Consider the following 19,806-nt stretch of genomic DNA (forward strand, 5'->3'; position numbering starts at 1 on the left):
GCTTAAATAATGAAAATAATGACAAGAGTGTACATGACAGATTTTCTTAAATAATGGAAAATAATGACAAGAGTGTACATGACAGATTTGCTTAAATAATGGAAAATAATGACAAGAGTGTTCATGACAGATTTACTTAAATAATGGAAAACAATGACAAGAGTGTACATGACAGATTTACTTAAATAATGGAAATAATGACAAGAGTGTTCATGACAGATTTACTTAAATAATGAAAATAATGACAAGAGTGTTCATGACAGATTTACTTAAATAATGGAAAATAATGACAAGAGTGTACATGACAGATTTACTTAAATAATGAAAATAATGACAAGAGTGTTCATGACAGATGTACTTAAATAATGGAAATAATGACAAGAGTGTTCATGACAGATTTACTTAAATAATGGAAAATAATGACAAGAGTGTTCATGACAGATTTACTTAAATAATGAAAATAATGACAAGAGTGTACATGACAGATTTACTTAAATAATGAAAATAATGACAAGAGTGTTCATGACAGATTTACTTAAAAAATGGAAAATAATGACAAGAGTGTACATGACAGATTTACTTAAATAATGAAAATAATGACAAGAGTGTTCATGACAGATTTACTTAAATAATGGAAAATAATGACAAGAGCGTACATGACAGATTTACTTAAATAATGAAAATAATGACAAGAGTGTTCATGACAGATTTACTTAAATAATGGAAAATAATGACAAGAGTGTACATGACAGATTTACTTAAATAATGAAAATAATGACAAGAGTGTTCATGACAGATTTACTTAAATAATGAAAATAATGTTCATGACAGATTTACTTAAATAATGAAAATAATGACAAGAGTGTTCATGACAGATTTACTTAAATAATGGAAAATAATGACAAGAGTGTACATGACAGATTTACTTAAATAATGAAAATAATGACAAGAGTGTTCATGACAGATTTACTTAAATAATGAAAATAATGTTCATGACAGATTTACTTAAATAATGAAAATAATGACAAGAGTGTTCATGACAGATTTACTTAAATAATGAAAATAATGTTCATGACAGATTTACTTAAATAATGAAAATAATGACAAGAGTGTACATGACAGATTTACTTAAAAAATGGAAAATAATGACAAGAGTGTACATGACAGATTTACTTAAAAAATGGAAAATAATGACAAGAGTGTACATGACAGATTTACTTAAATAATGAAAATAATGACAAGAGTGTTCATGACAGATTTACTTAAATAATGGAAAATAATGACAAGAGCGTACATGACAGATTTACTTAAATAATGAAAATAATGACAAGAGTGTTCATGACAGATTTACTTAAATAATGGAAAATAATGACAGATTTACTTAAATAATGAAAATAATGACAAGAGTGTTCATGACAGATTTACTTAAATAATGAAAATAATGTTCATGACAGATTTACTTAAATAATGAAAATAATGACAAGAGTGTTCATGACAGATTTACTTAAAAAATGGAAAATAATGACAAGAGTGTACATGACAGATTTACTTAAATAATGAAAATAATGACAAGAGTGTTCATGACAGATTTACTTAAATAATGGAAAATAATGACAAGAGTGTACATGACAGATTTACTTAAATAATGAAAATAATGACAAGAGTTTTCATGACAGATTTACTTAAATAATGGAAAATAATGACAAGAGTGTACATGACAGATTTACTTAAATAATGAAAATAATGACAAGAGTGTTCATGACAGATTTACTTAAATAATGAAAATAATGTTCATGACAGATTTACTTAAATAATGAAAATAATGACAAGAGTGTTCATGACAGATTTACTTAAATAATGAAAATAATGTTCATGACAGATTTACTTAAATAATGAAAATAATGACAAGAGTGTTCATGACAGATTAACTTAAATAATGGAAAATAATGACAAGAGTGTACATGACAGATTTACTTAAATAATGAAAATAATGACAAGAGTGTTCATGACAGATGTACTTAAATAATGAAAATAATGTTCATGACAGATTTACTTAAATAATGAAAATAATGACAAGAGTGTTCATGACAGATTTACTTAAAAAATGGAAAATAATGACAAGAGTGTACATGACAGATTTACTTAAATAATGAAAATAATGTTCATGACAGATTTACTTAAATAATGAAAATAATGACAAGAGTGTTCATGACAGATTTACTTAAATAATGAAAATAATGACAAGAGTGTTCATGACAGATTTACTTAAATAATGAAAATAATGTTCATGACAGATTTACTTAAATAATGGAAAATAATGACAAGAGTGTACATGACAGATTTACTTAAATAATGAAAATAATGACAAGAGTGTTCATGACAGATTTACTTAAATAATGGAAAATAATGACAAGAGTGTTCATGACAGATTTACTTAAATAATGAAAATAATGACAAGAGTGTACATGACAGATTTACTTAAATAATGAAAATAATGACAAGAGTGTACATGACAGATTTACTTAAATAATGGAACTAATGACAAGAGTGTACATGACAGATTTGCTTAAATAATGAAAATAATGACAAGAGTGTACATGACAGATTTTCTTAAATAATGGAAAATAATGACAAGAGTGTACATGACAGATTTGCTTAAATAATGGAAAATAATGACAAGAGTGTTCATGACAGATTTACTTAAATAATGGAAAACAATGACAAGAGTGTACATGACAGATTTACTTAAATAATGGAAATAATGACAAGAGTGTTCATGACAGATTTACTTAAATAATGAAAATAATGACAAGAGTGTTCATGACAGATTTACTTAAATAATGGAAAATAATGACAAGAGTGTACATGACAGATTTACTTAAATAATGAAAATAATGACAAGAGTGTTCATGACAGATGTACTTAAATAATGGAAATAATGACAAGAGTGTTCATGACAGATTTACTTAAATAATGGAAAATAATGACAAGAGTGTTCATGACAGATTTACTTAAATAATGAAAATAATGACAAGAGTGTACATGACAGATTTACTTAAATAATGAAAATAATGACAAGAGTGTTCATGACAGATTTACTTAAAAAATGGAAAATAATGACAAGAGTGTACATGACAGATTTACTTAAATAATGAAAATAATGACAAGAGTGTTCATGACAGATTTACTTAAATAATGGAAAATAATGACAAGAGCGTACATGACAGATTTACTTAAATAATGAAAATAATGACAAGAGTGTTCATGACAGATTTACTTAAATAATGGAAAATAATGACAAGAGTGTACATGACAGATTTACTTAAATAATGAAAATAATGACAAGAGTGTTCATGACAGATTTACTTAAATAATGAAAATAATGTTCATGACAGATTTACTTAAATAATGACAAGAGTGTTCATGACAGATTTACTTAAATAATGGAAAATAATGACAAGAGTGTACATGACAGATTTACTTAAATAATGAAAATAATGACAAGAGTGTTCATGACAGATTTACTTAAATAATGAAAATAATGTTCATGACAGATTTACTTAAATAATGAAAATAATGACAAGAGTGTTCATGACAGATTTACTTAAATAATGGAAAATAATGACAAGAGCGTACATGACAGATTTACTTAAATAATGAAAATAATGACAAGAGTGTTCATGACAGATTTACTTAAATAATGGAAAATAATGACAGATTTACTTAAATAATGAAAATAATGACAAGAGTGTTCATGACAGATTTACTTAAATAATGAAAATAATGTTCATGACAGATTTACTTAAATAATGAAAATAATGACAAGAGTGTTCATGACAGATTTACTTAAAAAATGGAAAATAATGACAAGAGTGTACATGACAGATTTACTTAAATAATGAAAATAATGACAAGAGTGTACATGACAGATTTACTTAAATAATGAAAATAATGACAAGAGTGTTCATGACAGATGTACTTAAATAATGGAAATAATGACAAGAGTGTTCATGACAGATTTACTTAAATAATGGAAAATAATGACAAGAGTGTACATGACAGATTTACTTAAATAATGAAAATAATGACAAGAGTGTTCATGACAGATTTACTTAAATAATGAAAATAATGTTCATGACAGATTTACTTAAATAATGAAAATAATGACAAGAGTGTTCATGACAGATTTACTTAAATAATGAAAATAATGTTCATGAGTGATTTACTTAAATAATGAAAATAATGACAAGAGTGTTCATGACAGATTTACTTAAAAAATGGAAAATAATGACAAGAGTGTACATGACAGATTTACTTAAATAATGAAAATAATGACAAGAGTGTTCATGACAGATTTACTTAAATAATGGAAAATAATGACAAGAGCGTACATGACAGATTTACTTAAATAATGAAAATAATGACAAGAGTGTTCATGACAGATTTACTTAAATAATGGAAAATAATGACAAGAGTGTACATGACAGATTTACTTAAATAATGGAAAATAATGACAAGAGTGTTCATGACAGATTTACTTAAATAATGAAAATAATGTTCATGACAGATTTACTTAAATAATGAAAATAATGACAAGAGTGTTCATGACAGATTTACTTAAATAATGAAAATAATGTTCATGACAGATTTACTTAAATAATGAAAATAATGACAAGAGTGTTCATGACAGATTTACTTAAAAAATGGAAAATAATGACAAGAGTGTACATGACAGATTTACTTAAATAATGAAAATAATGTTCATGACAGATTTACTTAAATAATGAAAATAATGACAAGAGTGTTCATGACAGATTTACTTAAATAATGAAAATAATGACAAGAGTGTTCATGACAGATTTACTTAAATAATGAAAATAATGTTCATGACAGATTTACTTAAATAATGGAAAATAATGACAAGAGTGTACATGACAGATTTACTTAAATAATGAAAATAATGACAAGAGTGTTCATGACAGATTTACTTAAATAATGGAAAATAATGACAAGAGCGTACATGACAGATTTACTTAAATAATGAAAATAATGACAAGAGTGTACATGACAGATTTACTTAAATAATGGAACTAATGACAAGAGTGTACATGACAGATTTGCTTAAATAATGAAAATAATGACAAGAGTGTACATGACAGATTTGCTTAAATAATGGAAAATAATGACAAGAGTGTTCATGACAGATTTACTTAAATAATGGAAAACAATGACAAGAGTGTACATGACAGATTTACTTAAATAATGGAAATAATGACAAGAGTGTTCATGACAGATTTACTTAAATAATGAAAATAATGACAAGAGTGTTCATGACAGATTTACTTAAATAATGGAAAATAATGACAAGAGTGTACATGACAGATTTACTTAAATAATGAAAATAATGACAAGAGTGTTCATGACAGATTTACTTAAAAAATGGAAAATAATGACAAGAGTGTTCATGACAGATTTACTTAAATAATGAAAATAATGACAAGAGTGTTCATGACAGATTTACTTAAATAATGGAAAATAATGACAAGAGTGTACATGACAGATTTACTTAAATAATGAAAATAATGACAAGAGTTTTCATGACAGATTTACTTAAATAATGGAAAATAATGACAAGAGTGTACATGACAGATTTACTTAAATAATGAAAATAATGACAAGAGTGTTCATGACAGATTTACTTAAATAATGAAAATAATGTTCATGACAGATTTACTTAAATAATGAAAATAATGACAAGAGTGTTCATGACAGATTTACTTAAATAATGAAAATAATGTTCATGACAGATTTACTTAAATAATGAAAATAATGACAAGAGTGTTCATGACAGATTTACTTAAATAATGGAAAATAATGACAAGAGTGTACATGACAGATTTACTTAAATAATGAAAATAATGACAAGAGTGTTCATGACAGATGTACTTAAATAATGAAAATAATGTTCATGACAGATTTACTTAAATAATGAAAATAATGACAAGAGTGTTCATGACAGATTTACTTAAAAAATGGAAAATAATGACAAGAGTGTACATGACAGATTTACTTAAATAATGAAAATAATGTTCATGACAGATTTACTTAAATAATGAAAATAATGACAAGAGTGTTCATGACAGATTTACTTAAATAATGAAAATAATGACAAGAGTGTTCATGACAGATTTACTTAAATAATGAAAATAATGTTCATGACAGATTTACTTAAATAATGGAAAATAATGACAAGAGTGTACATGACAGATTTACTTAAATAATGAAAATAATGACAAGAGTGTTCATGACAGATTTACTTAAATAATGGAAAATAATGACAAGAGCGTACATGACAGATTTACTTAAATAATGAAAATAATGACAAGAGTGTACATGACAGATTTACTTAAATAATGGAACTAATGACAAGAGTGTACATGACAGATTTGCTTAAATAATGAAAATAATGACAAGAGTGTACATGACAGATTTTCTTAAATAATGGAAAATAATGACAAGAGTGTACATGACAGATTTGCTTAAATAATGGAAAATAATGACAAGAGTGTTCATGACAGATTTACTTAAATAATGGAAAACAATGACAAGAGTGTACATGACAGATTTACTTAAATAATGGAAATAATGACAAGAGTGTTCATGACAGATTTACTTAAATAATGAAAATAATGACAAGAGTGTTCATGACAGATTTACTTAAATAATGGAAAATAATGACAAGAGTGTACATGACAGATTTACTTAAATAATGAAAATAATGACAAGAGTGTTCATGACAGATGTACTTAAATAATGGAAATAATGACAAGAGTGTTCATGACAGATTTACTTAAATAATGGAAAATAATGACAAGAGTGTTCATGACAGATTTACTTAAATAATGAAAATAATGACAAGAGTGTACATGACAGATTTACTTAAATAATGAAAATAATGACAAGAGTGTTCATGACAGATTTACTTAAAAAATGGAAAATAATGACAAGAGTGTACATGACAGATTTACTTAAATAATGAAAATAATGACAAGAGTGTTCATGACAGATTTACTTAAATAATGGAAAATAATGACAAGAGCGTACATGACAGATTTACTTAAATAATGAAAATAATGACAAGAGTGTTCATGACAGATTTACTTAAATAATGGAAAATAATGACAAGAGTGTACATGACAGATTTACTTAAATAATGAAAATAATGACAAGAGTGTTCATGACAGATTTACTTAAATAATGAAAATAATGTTCATGACAGATTTACTTAAATAATGACAAGAGTGTTCATGACAGATTTACTTAAATAATGGAAAATAATGACAAGAGTGTACATGACAGATTTACTTAAATAATGAAAATAATGACAAGAGTGTTCATGACAGATTTACTTAAATAATGAAAATAATGTTCATGACAGATTTACTTAAATAATGAAAATAATGACAAGAGTGTTCATGACAGATTTACTTAAATAATGAAAATAATGTTCATGACAGATTTACTTAAATAATGAAAATAATGACAAGAGTGTACATGACAGATTTACTTAAAAAATGGAAAATAATGACAAGAGTGTACATGACAGATTTACTTAAATAATGAAAATAATGACAAGAGTGTTCATGACAGATTTACTTAAATAATGGAAAATAATGACAAGAGCGTACATGACAGATTTACTTAAATAATGAAAATAATGACAAGAGTGTTCATGACAGATTTACTTAAATAATGGAAAATAATGACAGATTTACTTAAATAATGAAAATAATGACAAGAGTGTTCATGACAGATTTACTTAAATAATGAAAATAATGTTCATGACAGATTTACTTAAATAATGAAAATAATGACAAGAGTGTTCATGACAGATTTACTTAAAAAATGGAAAATAATGACAAGAGTGTACATGACAGATTTACTTAAATAATGAAAATAATGACAAGAGTGTTCATGACAGATTTACTTAAATAATGGAAAATAATGACAAGAGTGTACATGACAGATTTACTTAAATAATGAAAATAATGACAAGAGTGTTCATGACAGATTTACTTAAATAATGAAAATAATGACAAGAGTGTTCATGACAGATTTACTTAAATAATGGAAAATAATGACAAGAGTGTACATGACAGATTTACTTAAATAATGAAAATAATGACAAGAGTGTTCATGACAGATGTACTTAAATAATGGAAATAATGACAAGAGTGTTTATGACAGATTTACTTAAATAATGGAAAATAATGACAAGAGTGTACATGACAGATTTACTTAAATAATGAAAATAATGACAAGAGTGTTCATGACAGATTTACTTAAATAATGAAAATAATGTTCATGACAGATTTACTTAAATAATGAAAATAATGACAAGAGTGTTCATGACAGATTTACTTAAATAATGAAAATAATGTTCATGACAGATTTACTTAAATAATGAAAATAATGACAAGAGTGTTCATGACAGATTTACTTAAAAAATGGAAAATAATGACAAGAGTGTACATGACAGATTTACTTAAATAATGAAAATAATGACAAGAGTGTTCATGACAGATTTACTTAAATAATGGAAAATAATGACAAGAGCGTACATGACAGATTTACTTAAATAATGAAAATAATGACAAGAGTGTTCATGACAGATTTACTTAAATAATGGAAAATAATGACAAGAGTGTACATGACAGATTTACTTAAATAATGAAAATAATGACAAGAGTGTTCATGACAGATTTACTTAAATAATGAAAATAATGTTCATGACAGATTTACTTAAATAATGAAAATAATGACAAGAGTGTTCATGACAGATTTACTTAAATAATGAAAATAATGTTCATGACAGATTTACTTAAATAATGAAAATAATGACAAGAGTGTTCATGACAGATTTACTTAAAAAATGGAAAATAATGACAAGAGTGTACATGACAGATTTACTTAAATAATGAAAATAATGTTCATGACAGATTTACTTAAATAATGAAAATAATGACAAGAGTGTTCATGACAGATTTACTTAAATAATGAAAATAATGACAAGAGTGTTCATGACAGATTTACTTAAATAATGAAAATAATGTTCATGACAGATTTACTTAAATAATGGAAAATAATGACAAGAGTGTACATGACAGATTTACTTAAATAATGAAAATAATGACAAGAGTGTTCATGACAGATTTACTTAAATAATGGAAAATAATGACAAGAGCGTACATGACAGATTTACTTAAATAATGAAAATAATGACAAGAGTGTACATGACAGATTTACTTAAATAATGGAACTAATGACAAGAGTGTACATGACAGATTTGCTTAAATAATGAAAATAATGACAAGAGTGTACATGACAGATTTGCTTAAATAATGGAAAATAATGACAAGAGTGTTCATGACAGATTTACTTAAATAATGGAAAACAATGACAAGAGTGTACATGACAGATTTACTTAAATAATGGAAATAATGACAAGAGTGTTCATGACAGATTTACTTAAATAATGAAAATAATGACAAGAGTGTTCATGACAGATTTACTTAAATAATGGAAAATAATGACAAGAGTGTACATGACAGATTTACTTAAATAATGAAAATAATGACAAGAGTGTTCATGACAGATGTACTTAAATAATGGAAAATAATGACAAGAGTGTTCATGACAGATTTACTTAAATAATGAAAATAATGACAAGAGTGTTCATGACAGATTTACTTAAATAATGAAAATTATGACAAGAGTGTACATGACAGATTTACTTAAATAATGAAAATAATGACGAGTGTACATGACAGATTTGCTTAAATAATGGAAAATAATGACAAGAGTGTTCATGACAGATTTACTTAAATAATGGAAAATAATGACAAGAGTTTTCATAACAGATTAACATTTCTCTCCAAAAGTTCTCACCTCATAAAAGTGTTCAGTATATACAAGGAATACACCTACATTTTCACATGTGAGAACTGGACTTTTTTGATCGTATATAATCCTCCTAGTTCTACAAGTTAATATGCAACGCTGATCAGATTATATTTTCTCTTGTTTACAGCAGTTTATACAACAACTTAGTCTGGATGTAAAGGGAGACAACTTGCAATTCTATCGTGAAATTTAATCTCTACTGTTTCCCCTTACTGAGTTCACAGCTACCACTTGTGTTCAGCATATCTCCTAGGTAGAAGATGATCATCTACCTCCACAGTGTTGTCATCTCGTATCAGCGGACATGTGGAGATGAACACAAATAAGATGTGCGTGTTCTGTACATGTTTTGTCTTTCCATTTCAGACTAATTTATTCTTCAGGTTCAGTTTTTTTGAATGCACAATTCTTTGTTGCCTAACAGATGATTTTATATGCCCGTGTGTAAGATTAATTGCAATAAATGTGTTAAATTTACATTAGTCTATATTTCAGTTTAATGCTTTATAAAAGAAATGTGATATTTAAAATTTCTTGAGTTTTAAGTATTTTATTTAAAAAAATATTTTTCCAGTTTTTGTGGTTTAGATGATGAAGTTGTCATTCTGCGGAAATTGGCAGAAGAAGGAAGCACAGTTCAAAGGTAAGAATAGATCGACTTTTAATAAATTAAAAAATTGTTCCTGCATTTTTTAATTACTAATCAGTCACTATTTATCAAGGGATAAGGGTCAATGAAATGGATAAATTTTTAGTTGAATGAAAGAGAATAGTATAAGAGGATTGAAAATTATGAACGACATGAATAAAATTTGAATTTTTATGAAAACGGTTTATGACAAATATTTGTTGAAATTGGATTTGAAGATTATCTTGTTAGAGTTTGCAAGAATGTAGTTCCATAGTAATGTGTTTCACTGATGAAAATATCCTGAAAAGAAACTATTTGTAGAAATTCCGTTTAATGCAAAACACATTGAGGGAGAAAGGAAAGTTGTCTACAATTGTGGTATGAAAATAAGTTGAATGCTATTGTGTGTTTGAGGTGGGTTGTTATTCTATAATTGAAAGGTTTATTTTATTCTGATGAAAAAAATGGTTTTAAGTAAATATATTTTTATTTGTTCAGAATGTTTTGGATAATATGTTAGCAGTCTGTTGTGAAATGTTATTTTTTTCTTTGGTTTTTATTTAAGGGAATCAAAATGAAAGTTGCATAAAAAAGATTGTTTTTTTTTTGTTTGTTTTTTTCCGTTTTTTTTTCCTTTCTTTTTAGCTAGCTTTGCTTTTCATTTGTTTCTCATAATTGTCTAATGGATCTAAATAATATATATCATATATATTGGAACCTATTTAACTTTATTTTTATTTTACTTAATTAAAATTTCACTGTTAAAATCCTTTAAAACCTGATAATATTGAATGAACAGTTGAGGTGTGTAATACTTTCAGATTAACACAAGGTCTCAATCTGAAGCAACTGAAATTGATGGAGATTATTTACAACATTCAGAAATGGAAATTTTGCTCTTGAAAATAAAGACCAATCAGGATATCTAGTTGTGTTTGGTGAAGAACTCCTTAACGTCAGCATCACATAAATAAAATCTGCAGTATCTTTTAGAGAATTTGCAATAAAGCTTTTCTTATGCACATGTTCACTATTTTCAATAGTTGGAGAACAAATGTTCCTAAGTCTAAAAAATGAGAATCTTAACTCTCGATTTACTGTTGCTCTACGGACAATTCATGAGGCACCCATTTTTTTAATAACTTTTTATCAAACTCAATTGGATGTCCTAATCAGTGTTCACAACTGCTTTAACTTAACTATTTAAAAATCTATGTTTTTAACCTAATACATGATCTTCTAAGCCAATCATGGTTTGGTATTTTTTTTGTATTCCTCCCCAATTATAGTCAATTATAGTTGGTTTGAAAATTTAATCTTAATTTCTCTATTTTGTAACTTGTGTCATCACGGGGGTAGTTAGACATAATGTCAGTTTATAATGTGAAGAAAATCCAGCTCTTGAAAAAGGGGGACTTTGAATTTGAGAAAAATAATTTCCTTAGTCAAAAAGCATTTCTCTTTCACTGACTGAGAACAGAAAAGATGAAATGTATCGGAACAGATACTACACTTTGCTTCTCGCCAAAATGCCATGCAAATTTTCTCTTTAAACATCAATAATTTTATGAAATGATGGTAAAGTTTATCAACACAGATTGTTGTTCTGGCATCTGCTTTTTACTTCTGTCTGTCTTTGAGAGAAAAAAAACATGAACCCATCTCTAATGATGGTTTCTATTGTAATAGAGTAGACTAAACTCTCTAGCATTGATAAGGCAATTTCTCTTATAGAAATAAAAATTTGAAATTACAATTTTTTCTGATTTGATTGCACGGAAGTCATTTCACAAAAGGAACTTTTCATGCAGACTAACATAAAAAGTTAACATCTTCAAAAGTATTTTTCCAAATTCATTTGCAAAGGATTTTTTTTTTTTAGCTGATTCTAAAGAAAAGTATTTTTCCAAATTCAATTGCAAAGGATTTTTTTTTTTTTTAGCTGATTCTAAAGAAAAGTATTTTTCCAAATTCATTTGCAAAGGATTTTTTTAATTTTTAGCTGATTCTAAAGAAAAGTATTTTTCCAAATTAATTTGCAAAGGATTTTTTTTTTAACTGATTCTAAAGAAAAGTATTTTTCCAAATTCATTTGCAAAGGATTTTTTTTTTAGCTGATTCTAAAGAAAAGTATTTTTCCAAATTCATTTGCAAAGGATTTTTTTTTTAGCTGATTCTAAAGAAAAGTATTTTTCCAAATTCATTTGCAAAGGATTTTTTTTTTTTAGCTGATTCTAAAGAAAAGGATTTTTCTAAATTCAATTGCAAAGGATTTTTTTTTAAATTTTTTTTAGCTGATTCTAAAGAAAAGTATTTTTCCAAATTCAATTGCAAAGGATTTTTTTAGCTGATTCTAAAGAAAAGTATTTTTCCAAATTCAATTGCAAAGGATTTATTTTATTTTTTTATTTTTTTTAGCTGATTCTAAAGAAAAGTATTTTTCCAAATTCAATTGCCAAGGATTTTTTTTTTTTTTTAATTTTTTTTAGCTGATTCTAAAGAAAAGTATTTTTCCAAATTCAATTGCAAAGGATTTTTTTAGCTGATTCTAAAGAAAAGTATTTTTCCAAATTCATTTGCAAAGGATTTATTTTATTTTTTTATTTTTTTTAGCTGATTCTAAAGAAAAGTATTTTTCCAAATTCAATTGCAAAAGATTTTTTTTTTTTAGCTGATTCTAAAGAAAAGTATTTTTCCAAATTCAATTGCAAAGGATTTTTTTTTTAGCTGATTCTAAAGAAAAGTATTTTTCCAAATTCATTTGCAAAGGATTTTTTTTTTTTTTTTTTTTTAGCTGATTCTAAAGAAAAGTATTTTTCCAAATTCATTAACAAAGGATTTTTTTTTTTAGCTGATTCTAAAGAAAAGTATTTTTCCAATTTCAATTGCAAAGGATTTTTTTTTTAGCTGATTCTAAAGAAAAGTATTTTTCCAAATTCAATTGCAAAGGATTTTTATTTTTAGCTGATTCTAAAGAAAAGTATTTTTCCAAATTCATTTGCAAAGGATTTTTTTTTTTTAGCTGATTCTAAAGAAAAGTATTTTTCCAAATTCAATTGCAAAGGATTTTTTTTTTAGCTGATTCTAAAGAAAAGTATTTTTCCAATTTCATTTGCAAAGGATTTTTTTTTTAGCTGATTCTAAAGAAAAGTATTTTTCCAAATTCAATTGCAAAGGATTTTTTTTAGCTGATTCTAAAGAAAAGTATTTTTCCAAATTCATTTCCAAAGGATTTTTTTTTTTTTTAATTTTTTTTAGCTGATTCTAAAGAAAAGTATTTTTCCAAATTCATTTGCAAAGGATTTTTTTTTAGCTGATTCCAAAGAAAAGTATTTTTCCAAATTCAATTGCAAAGGATTTTTTTTTATTTTTAGCTGATTCTAAAGAAAAGTATTTTTCCAAATTCATTCGCAAAGGATTTTTTTTTAGCTGATTCTAAAGAAAAGTATTTTTCCAAATTCATTTGCAAAGGATTTTTTTTTAGCTGATTCCAAAGAAAAGTATTTTTCCAAATTCAATTGCAAAGGATTTTTTTTATTTTTAGCTGATTCTAAAGAAAAGTATTTTTCCAAATTCATTCGCAAAGGATTTTTTTTTGTTAGCTGATTCTAAAGAAAAGTATTTTTCCAAATTCAATTGCAAAGGATTTTGTTTTTTAGCTGATTCTAAAGAAAAGTATCTTTCCAATTTCAATTGCAAAGGACTTTTTTTTTTTTTTTAATTTTTTTTAGCTGATTCTAAAGAAAAGTATTTTTCCAAATTAAATTGCAAAGGATTTTTTTTTTTTAGCTGATTCTAAAGAAAAGTATTTTTCCAAATTCATTTGCAAAGGATTTTTTTTTTTTTTAATTTTTTTAGCTGATTCTAAAGAAAAGTATTTTTCCAAATTCATTTGCAAAGGATTTTCTTTTTTTTAGCTGATTCTAAAGAAAAGTATTTTTCCAAATTCATTTGCAAAGGATTTTTTCTTTTTTAATTTTTTTTAGCTGATTCTAAAGAAAAGTATTTTTCCAAATTCACTTGCAAAGGATTTTTTTTTAGCTGATTCTAAAGAAAAGTATTTTTCCAAATTCATTTGCAAAGGATTTTTTTTTTTTTTTAGCTGATTCTAAAGAAAAGTATTTTTCCAAATTCAATTGCAAAGGATTTTTTTAGCTGATTCTAAAGAAAAGTATTTTTCCAAATTAATTTGCAAAGGATTTTTTTTTTAATTTTTTTTAGCTGATTCTAAAGAAAAGTATTTTTCTAAATTCAATTGCAAAGGATTTTGTTTTTTAGCTGATTCTAAAGAAAAGTATTTTTCCTAATTCATTTGCAAAGGATTTTTTTAATTTTTTTTAGCTGATTCTAAAGAAAAGTATTTTTCCAAATTCAATTGCAAAGGATTTTTTTTAGCTGATTCTAAAGAAAAGTATTTTTCCAAATTCATTTGCAAAGGATTTTTTTTTTAGCTGATTCTAAAGAAAAGTATTTTTCCAAATTCAATTGCAAAGGATTTTTTTTAGCTGATTCTAAAGAAAAGTATTTTTCCAAATTCAATTGCAAAGGATTTTTTTTTTAGCTGATTCTAAAGAAAAGTATTTTTCCAAATTCATTTGCAAAGGATTTTTTTTTTAGCTGATTCTAAAGAAAAGTATTTTTCCAAATTCATTTGCAAAGGATTTTTTTTTTTTAGCTGATTCTAAAGAAAAGGATTTTTCTAAATTCAATTGCAAAGGATTTTTTTTTAAATTTTTTTTAGCTGATTCTAAAGAAAAGTATTTTTCCAAATTCAATTGCAAAGGATTTTTTTTTTTTTTTAATTTTTTTTAGCTGATTCTAAAGAAAAGTATTTTTCCAAATTCAATTGCAAAGGATTTTTTTTAGCTGATTCTAAAGAAAAGTATTTTTCCAAATTCATTCGCAAAGGATTTATTTTATTTTTTTTATTTTTTTTAGCTGATTCTAAAGAAAAGTATTTTTCCAAATTAAATTGCAAAGGATTTTTTTTTTAGCTGATTCTAAAGAAAAGTATTTTTCCAAATTCGTTTGCAAAGGATTTTTTTTTTTTAGCTGATTCTAACGAAAAGTATTTTTCCAAATTCATTTCCAAAGGATTTATTTTTTTTTTTTAGCTGATTCTAAAGAAAAGTATTTTTCCAAATTCATTAACAAAGGATTTTTTTTTTTTTAGCTGATTCTAAAGAAAAGTATTTTTCCAAATTCAATTGCAAAGGATTTTTTTTTTAGCTGATTCTAAAGAAAAGTATTTTTCCAAATTCAATTGCAAAGGATTTTTTTTTTTAGCTGATTCTAAAGAAAAGTATTTTTCCAAATTCATTTGCAAAGGATTTTTTTTTTTTTAGCTGATTCTAAAGAAAAGTATTTTTCCAAATTCAATTGCAAAGGATTTTTTTTAGCTGATTCTAAAGAAAAGTATGTTTCCAAATTCATTTGCAAAGGATTTTTTTTTTAAATTTTTTTTAGCTGATTCTAAAGAAAAGTATTTTTCTAAATTCATTTGCAAAGGATTTTGTTTTTTAGCTGATTCTAAAGAAAAGTATTTTTCCAAATTCATTTGCAAAGGATTTATTTTATTTTTTTATTTTTTTTAGCTGATTCTAAAGAAAAGTATTTTTCCAAATTCAATTGCAAAAGATTTTTTTTTTTTAGCTGATTCTAAAGAAAAGTATTTTTCCAAATTCAATTGCAAAGGATTTTTTTTTTAGCTGATTCTAAAGAAAAGTATTTTTCCAAATTCATTTGCAAAGGATTTTTTTTTTTTTTTTTTAGCTGATTCTAAAGAAAAGTATTTTTCCAAATTCATTAACAAAGGATTTTTTTTTTTAGCTGATTCTAAAGAAAAGTATTTTTCCAATTTCAATTGCAAAGGATTTTTTTTTTAGCTGATTCTAAAGAAAAGTATTTTTCCAAATTCAATTGCAAAGGATTTTTTTTTTTAGCTGATTCTAAAGAAAAGTATTTTTCCAAATTCATTTGCAAAGGATTTTTTTTTTTTTAGCTGATTCTAAAGAAAAGTATTTTTCCAAATTCAATTGCAAAGGATTTTTTTTTTAGCTGATTCTAAAGAAAAGTATTTTTCCAAATTCATTTGCAAAGGATTTTTTTTTTAGCTGATTCTAAAGAAAAGTATTTTTCCAAATTCAATTGCAAAGGATTTTTTTTAGCTGATTCTAAAGAAAAGTATTTTTCCAAATTCATTTCCAAAGGATTTTTTTTTTTTTTAATTTTTTTTAGCTGATTCTAAAGAAAAGTATTTTTCCAAATTCATTTGCAAAGGATTTCTTTTTAGCTGATTCCAAAGAAAAGTATTTTTCCAAATTCAATTGCAAAGGATTTTTTTTTATTTTTAGCTGATTCTAAAGAAAAGTATTTTTCCAAATTCATTCGCAAAGGATTTTTTTTTAGCTGATTCTAAAGAAAAGTATTTTTCCAAATTCATTTGCAAAGGATTTTTTTTTAGCTGATTCCAAAGAAAAGTATTTTTCCAAATTCAATTGCAAAGGATTTTTTTTATTTTTAGCTGATTCTAAAGAAAAGTATTTTTCCAAATTCATTCGCAAAGGATTTTTTTTTGTTAGCTGATTCTAAAGAAAAGTATTTTTCCAAATTCAATTGCAAAGGATTTTGTTTTTTAGCTGATTCTAAAGAAAAGTATCTTTCCAATTTCAATTGCAAAGGACTTTTTTTTTTTTTTAATTTTTTTTAGCTGATTCTAAAGAAAAGTATTTTTCCAAATTAAATTGCAAAGGATTTTTTTTTTTAGCTGATTCTAAAGAAAAGTATTTTTCCAAATTCGTTTGCAAAGGATTTTTTTTTTTTAGCTGATTCTAACGAAAAGTATTTTTCCAAATTCATTTCCAAAGGATTTATTTTTTTTTTTTAGCTGATTCTAAAGAAAAGTATTTTTCCAAATTCAATTGCAAAGGATTTTTTTTTTAGCTGATTCTAAAGAAAAGTATTTTTCCAAATTCAATTGCAAAGGATTTTTTTTTTTAGCTGATTCTAAAGAAAAGTATTTTTCCAAATTCATTTGCAAAGGATTTTTTTTTTTTTTAGCTGATTCTAAAGAAAAGTATTTTTCCAAATTCAATTGCAAAGGATTTTTTTTAGCTGATTCTAAAGAAAAGTATGTTTCCAAATTAATTTGCAAAGGATTTTTTTTTTTAATTTTTTTTAGCTGATTCTAAAGAAAAGTATTTTTCTAAATTCATTTGCAAAGGATTTTGTTTTTTAGCTGATTCTAAAGAAAAGTATTTTTCCAATTTCAATTGCAAAGGACTTTTTTTTTTTTTTTAATTTTTTTTAGCTGATTCTAAAGAAAAGTATTTTTCCAAATTCAATTGCAAAGGATTTTTTTTTTTAGCTGATTCTAAAGAAAAGTATTTTTCCAAATTCATTTGCAAAGGATTTTTTTTTTTGATTTTTTTTAGCTGATTCTAAAGAAAAGTATTTTTCTAAATTCATTTGCAAAGGATTTTGTTTTTTAGCTGATTCTAAAGAAAAGTATCTTTCCAATTTCAATTGCAAAGGACTTTTTTTTTTTTTTTAATTTTTTTTAGCTGATTCTAAAGAAAAGTAGTTTTCCAAATTCAATTGCAAAGGATTTTTTTTTTTTTAGCTGATTCTAAAGAAAAGTATTTTTCCAAATTCATTTGCAAAGGATTTTTTTTTTTAGCTGATTCTAAAGAAAAGTATTTTTCCAAATTCAATTGCAAAGGATTTTGTTTTTTAGCTGATTCTAAAGAAAAGTATTTTTCCAAATTCATTTGCAAAGGATTTTTTTTTTTTTTAATTTTTTTTAGCTGATTCTAAAGAAAAGTATTTTTCCAAATTCAATTGCAAAGGATATTTTTTCTTTTTAATTTTTTTTAGCTGATTCTAAAGAAAAGTGTTTTCTTCAAATAAATTGGAATTTTTTCATTTTATTCCATTTGTAGGTTCATGGGAAAAGGTGTTATCCATGTTCCCCCCAAAGTTGTTTGGGATACAATTCGGAATCCAAAAACAAAGTTTGCATATGATGAAAGTTTAAAGGTAAATATTAACACACCTAAATTTGATTAAATTCTTTTATTTCCATTAAAATTATTAAGATTTTTCATGAAATGTTATCTTTTATAATTTTCCAGAAAGTAGATGTTTTGGAAGCATTTGGAGATACTCTTAAAGTTGGTAAGTCCCTTTTCTTTCTCTACTATTTCATGTGTGCTCTGTTTTGGCTTCTTTTTTATGTGATTTAAATCAGGCTGATAAACACTTTAATCATAATCTCACTGAACTAATGTTTTCCTATTTTAACACCCTTTCGTTCACATTGCAAATAAATTGATCCAGAATTCTGTATATTGGCATATTTTGTAAATGTGTTGTAAGTAACCATGGAAATCTGAATTAAGAAGGGAGGAATCCCCCCCCCCCCTCCACACACCCACCCACCCACACACACACATCTACCATTTTCTGACTGACCATAAAATTCATCATCAGGTATGAAGATTAATTTTGTTAAAAGCTCAAGTGAGTCATAATCTAAAGGGATGTAAATTTTTCAAAAGCTTTCTTAACATGAACCCCCATTTAAAGAGACAAAAACATTTCCTCCTTGGGTGGTTTCTCTTAGCTAAATATTTTCCACTCACAGGTCTGCTATCCATTGCATCTAAACACTCACACAATCATGCAGCATTGCACATGTTTACAAAACGCTCTGGATGTGATGAAATAGTTAGGCCAGAATGGAGTAATCGGTGATGTAGCCAAATCTTTGAAAATATCTGGTTCAACTGACACAGGGTGAACAGTTAAAGAAAAGAACTGACAGAAAACAACAAAATAAACTATTATGATTATTAAACAAATTTGTACCTCACAAATCTGTTGGGAATTTAACAGCATTTAGGATAAGTATTGCTTTCTCATTTTAACCATTTGAAGACTGGGTCCTATAAATAACAATCTTGGAAAATTATATTGGAACATTGTAAATAAATTAAGCACACTTTTAAATTTGTAAAACAAAAAAAACCTTCAAACTGTAAATGTTCTGTTTATTTATTTATTTATTTTTTTTTTCATTAATTCATCTCTGCTTGTTTTAATTTTTGATTATTATAAAATATTATTTTTTGCCATATTGACCTGACAAAATTATGAAAGTCTGGTAAGAGAAATCTTCTAGACAGATAATTTCTCTCTTATCATTTCCAGCT

At 25.3% G+C, this 19,806-nt stretch overlaps 1 protein-coding gene across 2 annotated transcripts in view; it reads left to right on the top strand.

Moving 5' to 3' along the window:
• The window catches only part of LOC145248970 (uncharacterized), a 207,198-nt gene that overhangs the window by 155,983 nt on the left and 31,409 nt on the right, over positions 1 to 19,806 (top strand). For both annotated transcript variants that reach the window (XM_080110780.1, XM_080110781.1), the window contains 3 exons: positions 10,538 to 10,606; positions 18,535 to 18,631; positions 18,727 to 18,769. In XM_080110780.1, the coding sequence (XP_079966906.1) occupies positions 10,538 to 10,606; positions 18,535 to 18,631; positions 18,727 to 18,769 (209 nt within the window). The remainder of the gene's footprint in view (positions 1 to 10,537; positions 10,607 to 18,534; positions 18,632 to 18,726; positions 18,770 to 19,806) is intronic.

Source organism: Euprymna scolopes, chromosome 27 (assembly GCF_053919585.1).
Source record: "Euprymna scolopes isolate OS-2025 chromosome 27, ASM5391958v1, whole genome shotgun sequence".
Classification (NCBI taxonomy): Eukaryota; Metazoa; Mollusca; class Cephalopoda; order Sepiida; family Sepiolidae; genus Euprymna; species Euprymna scolopes.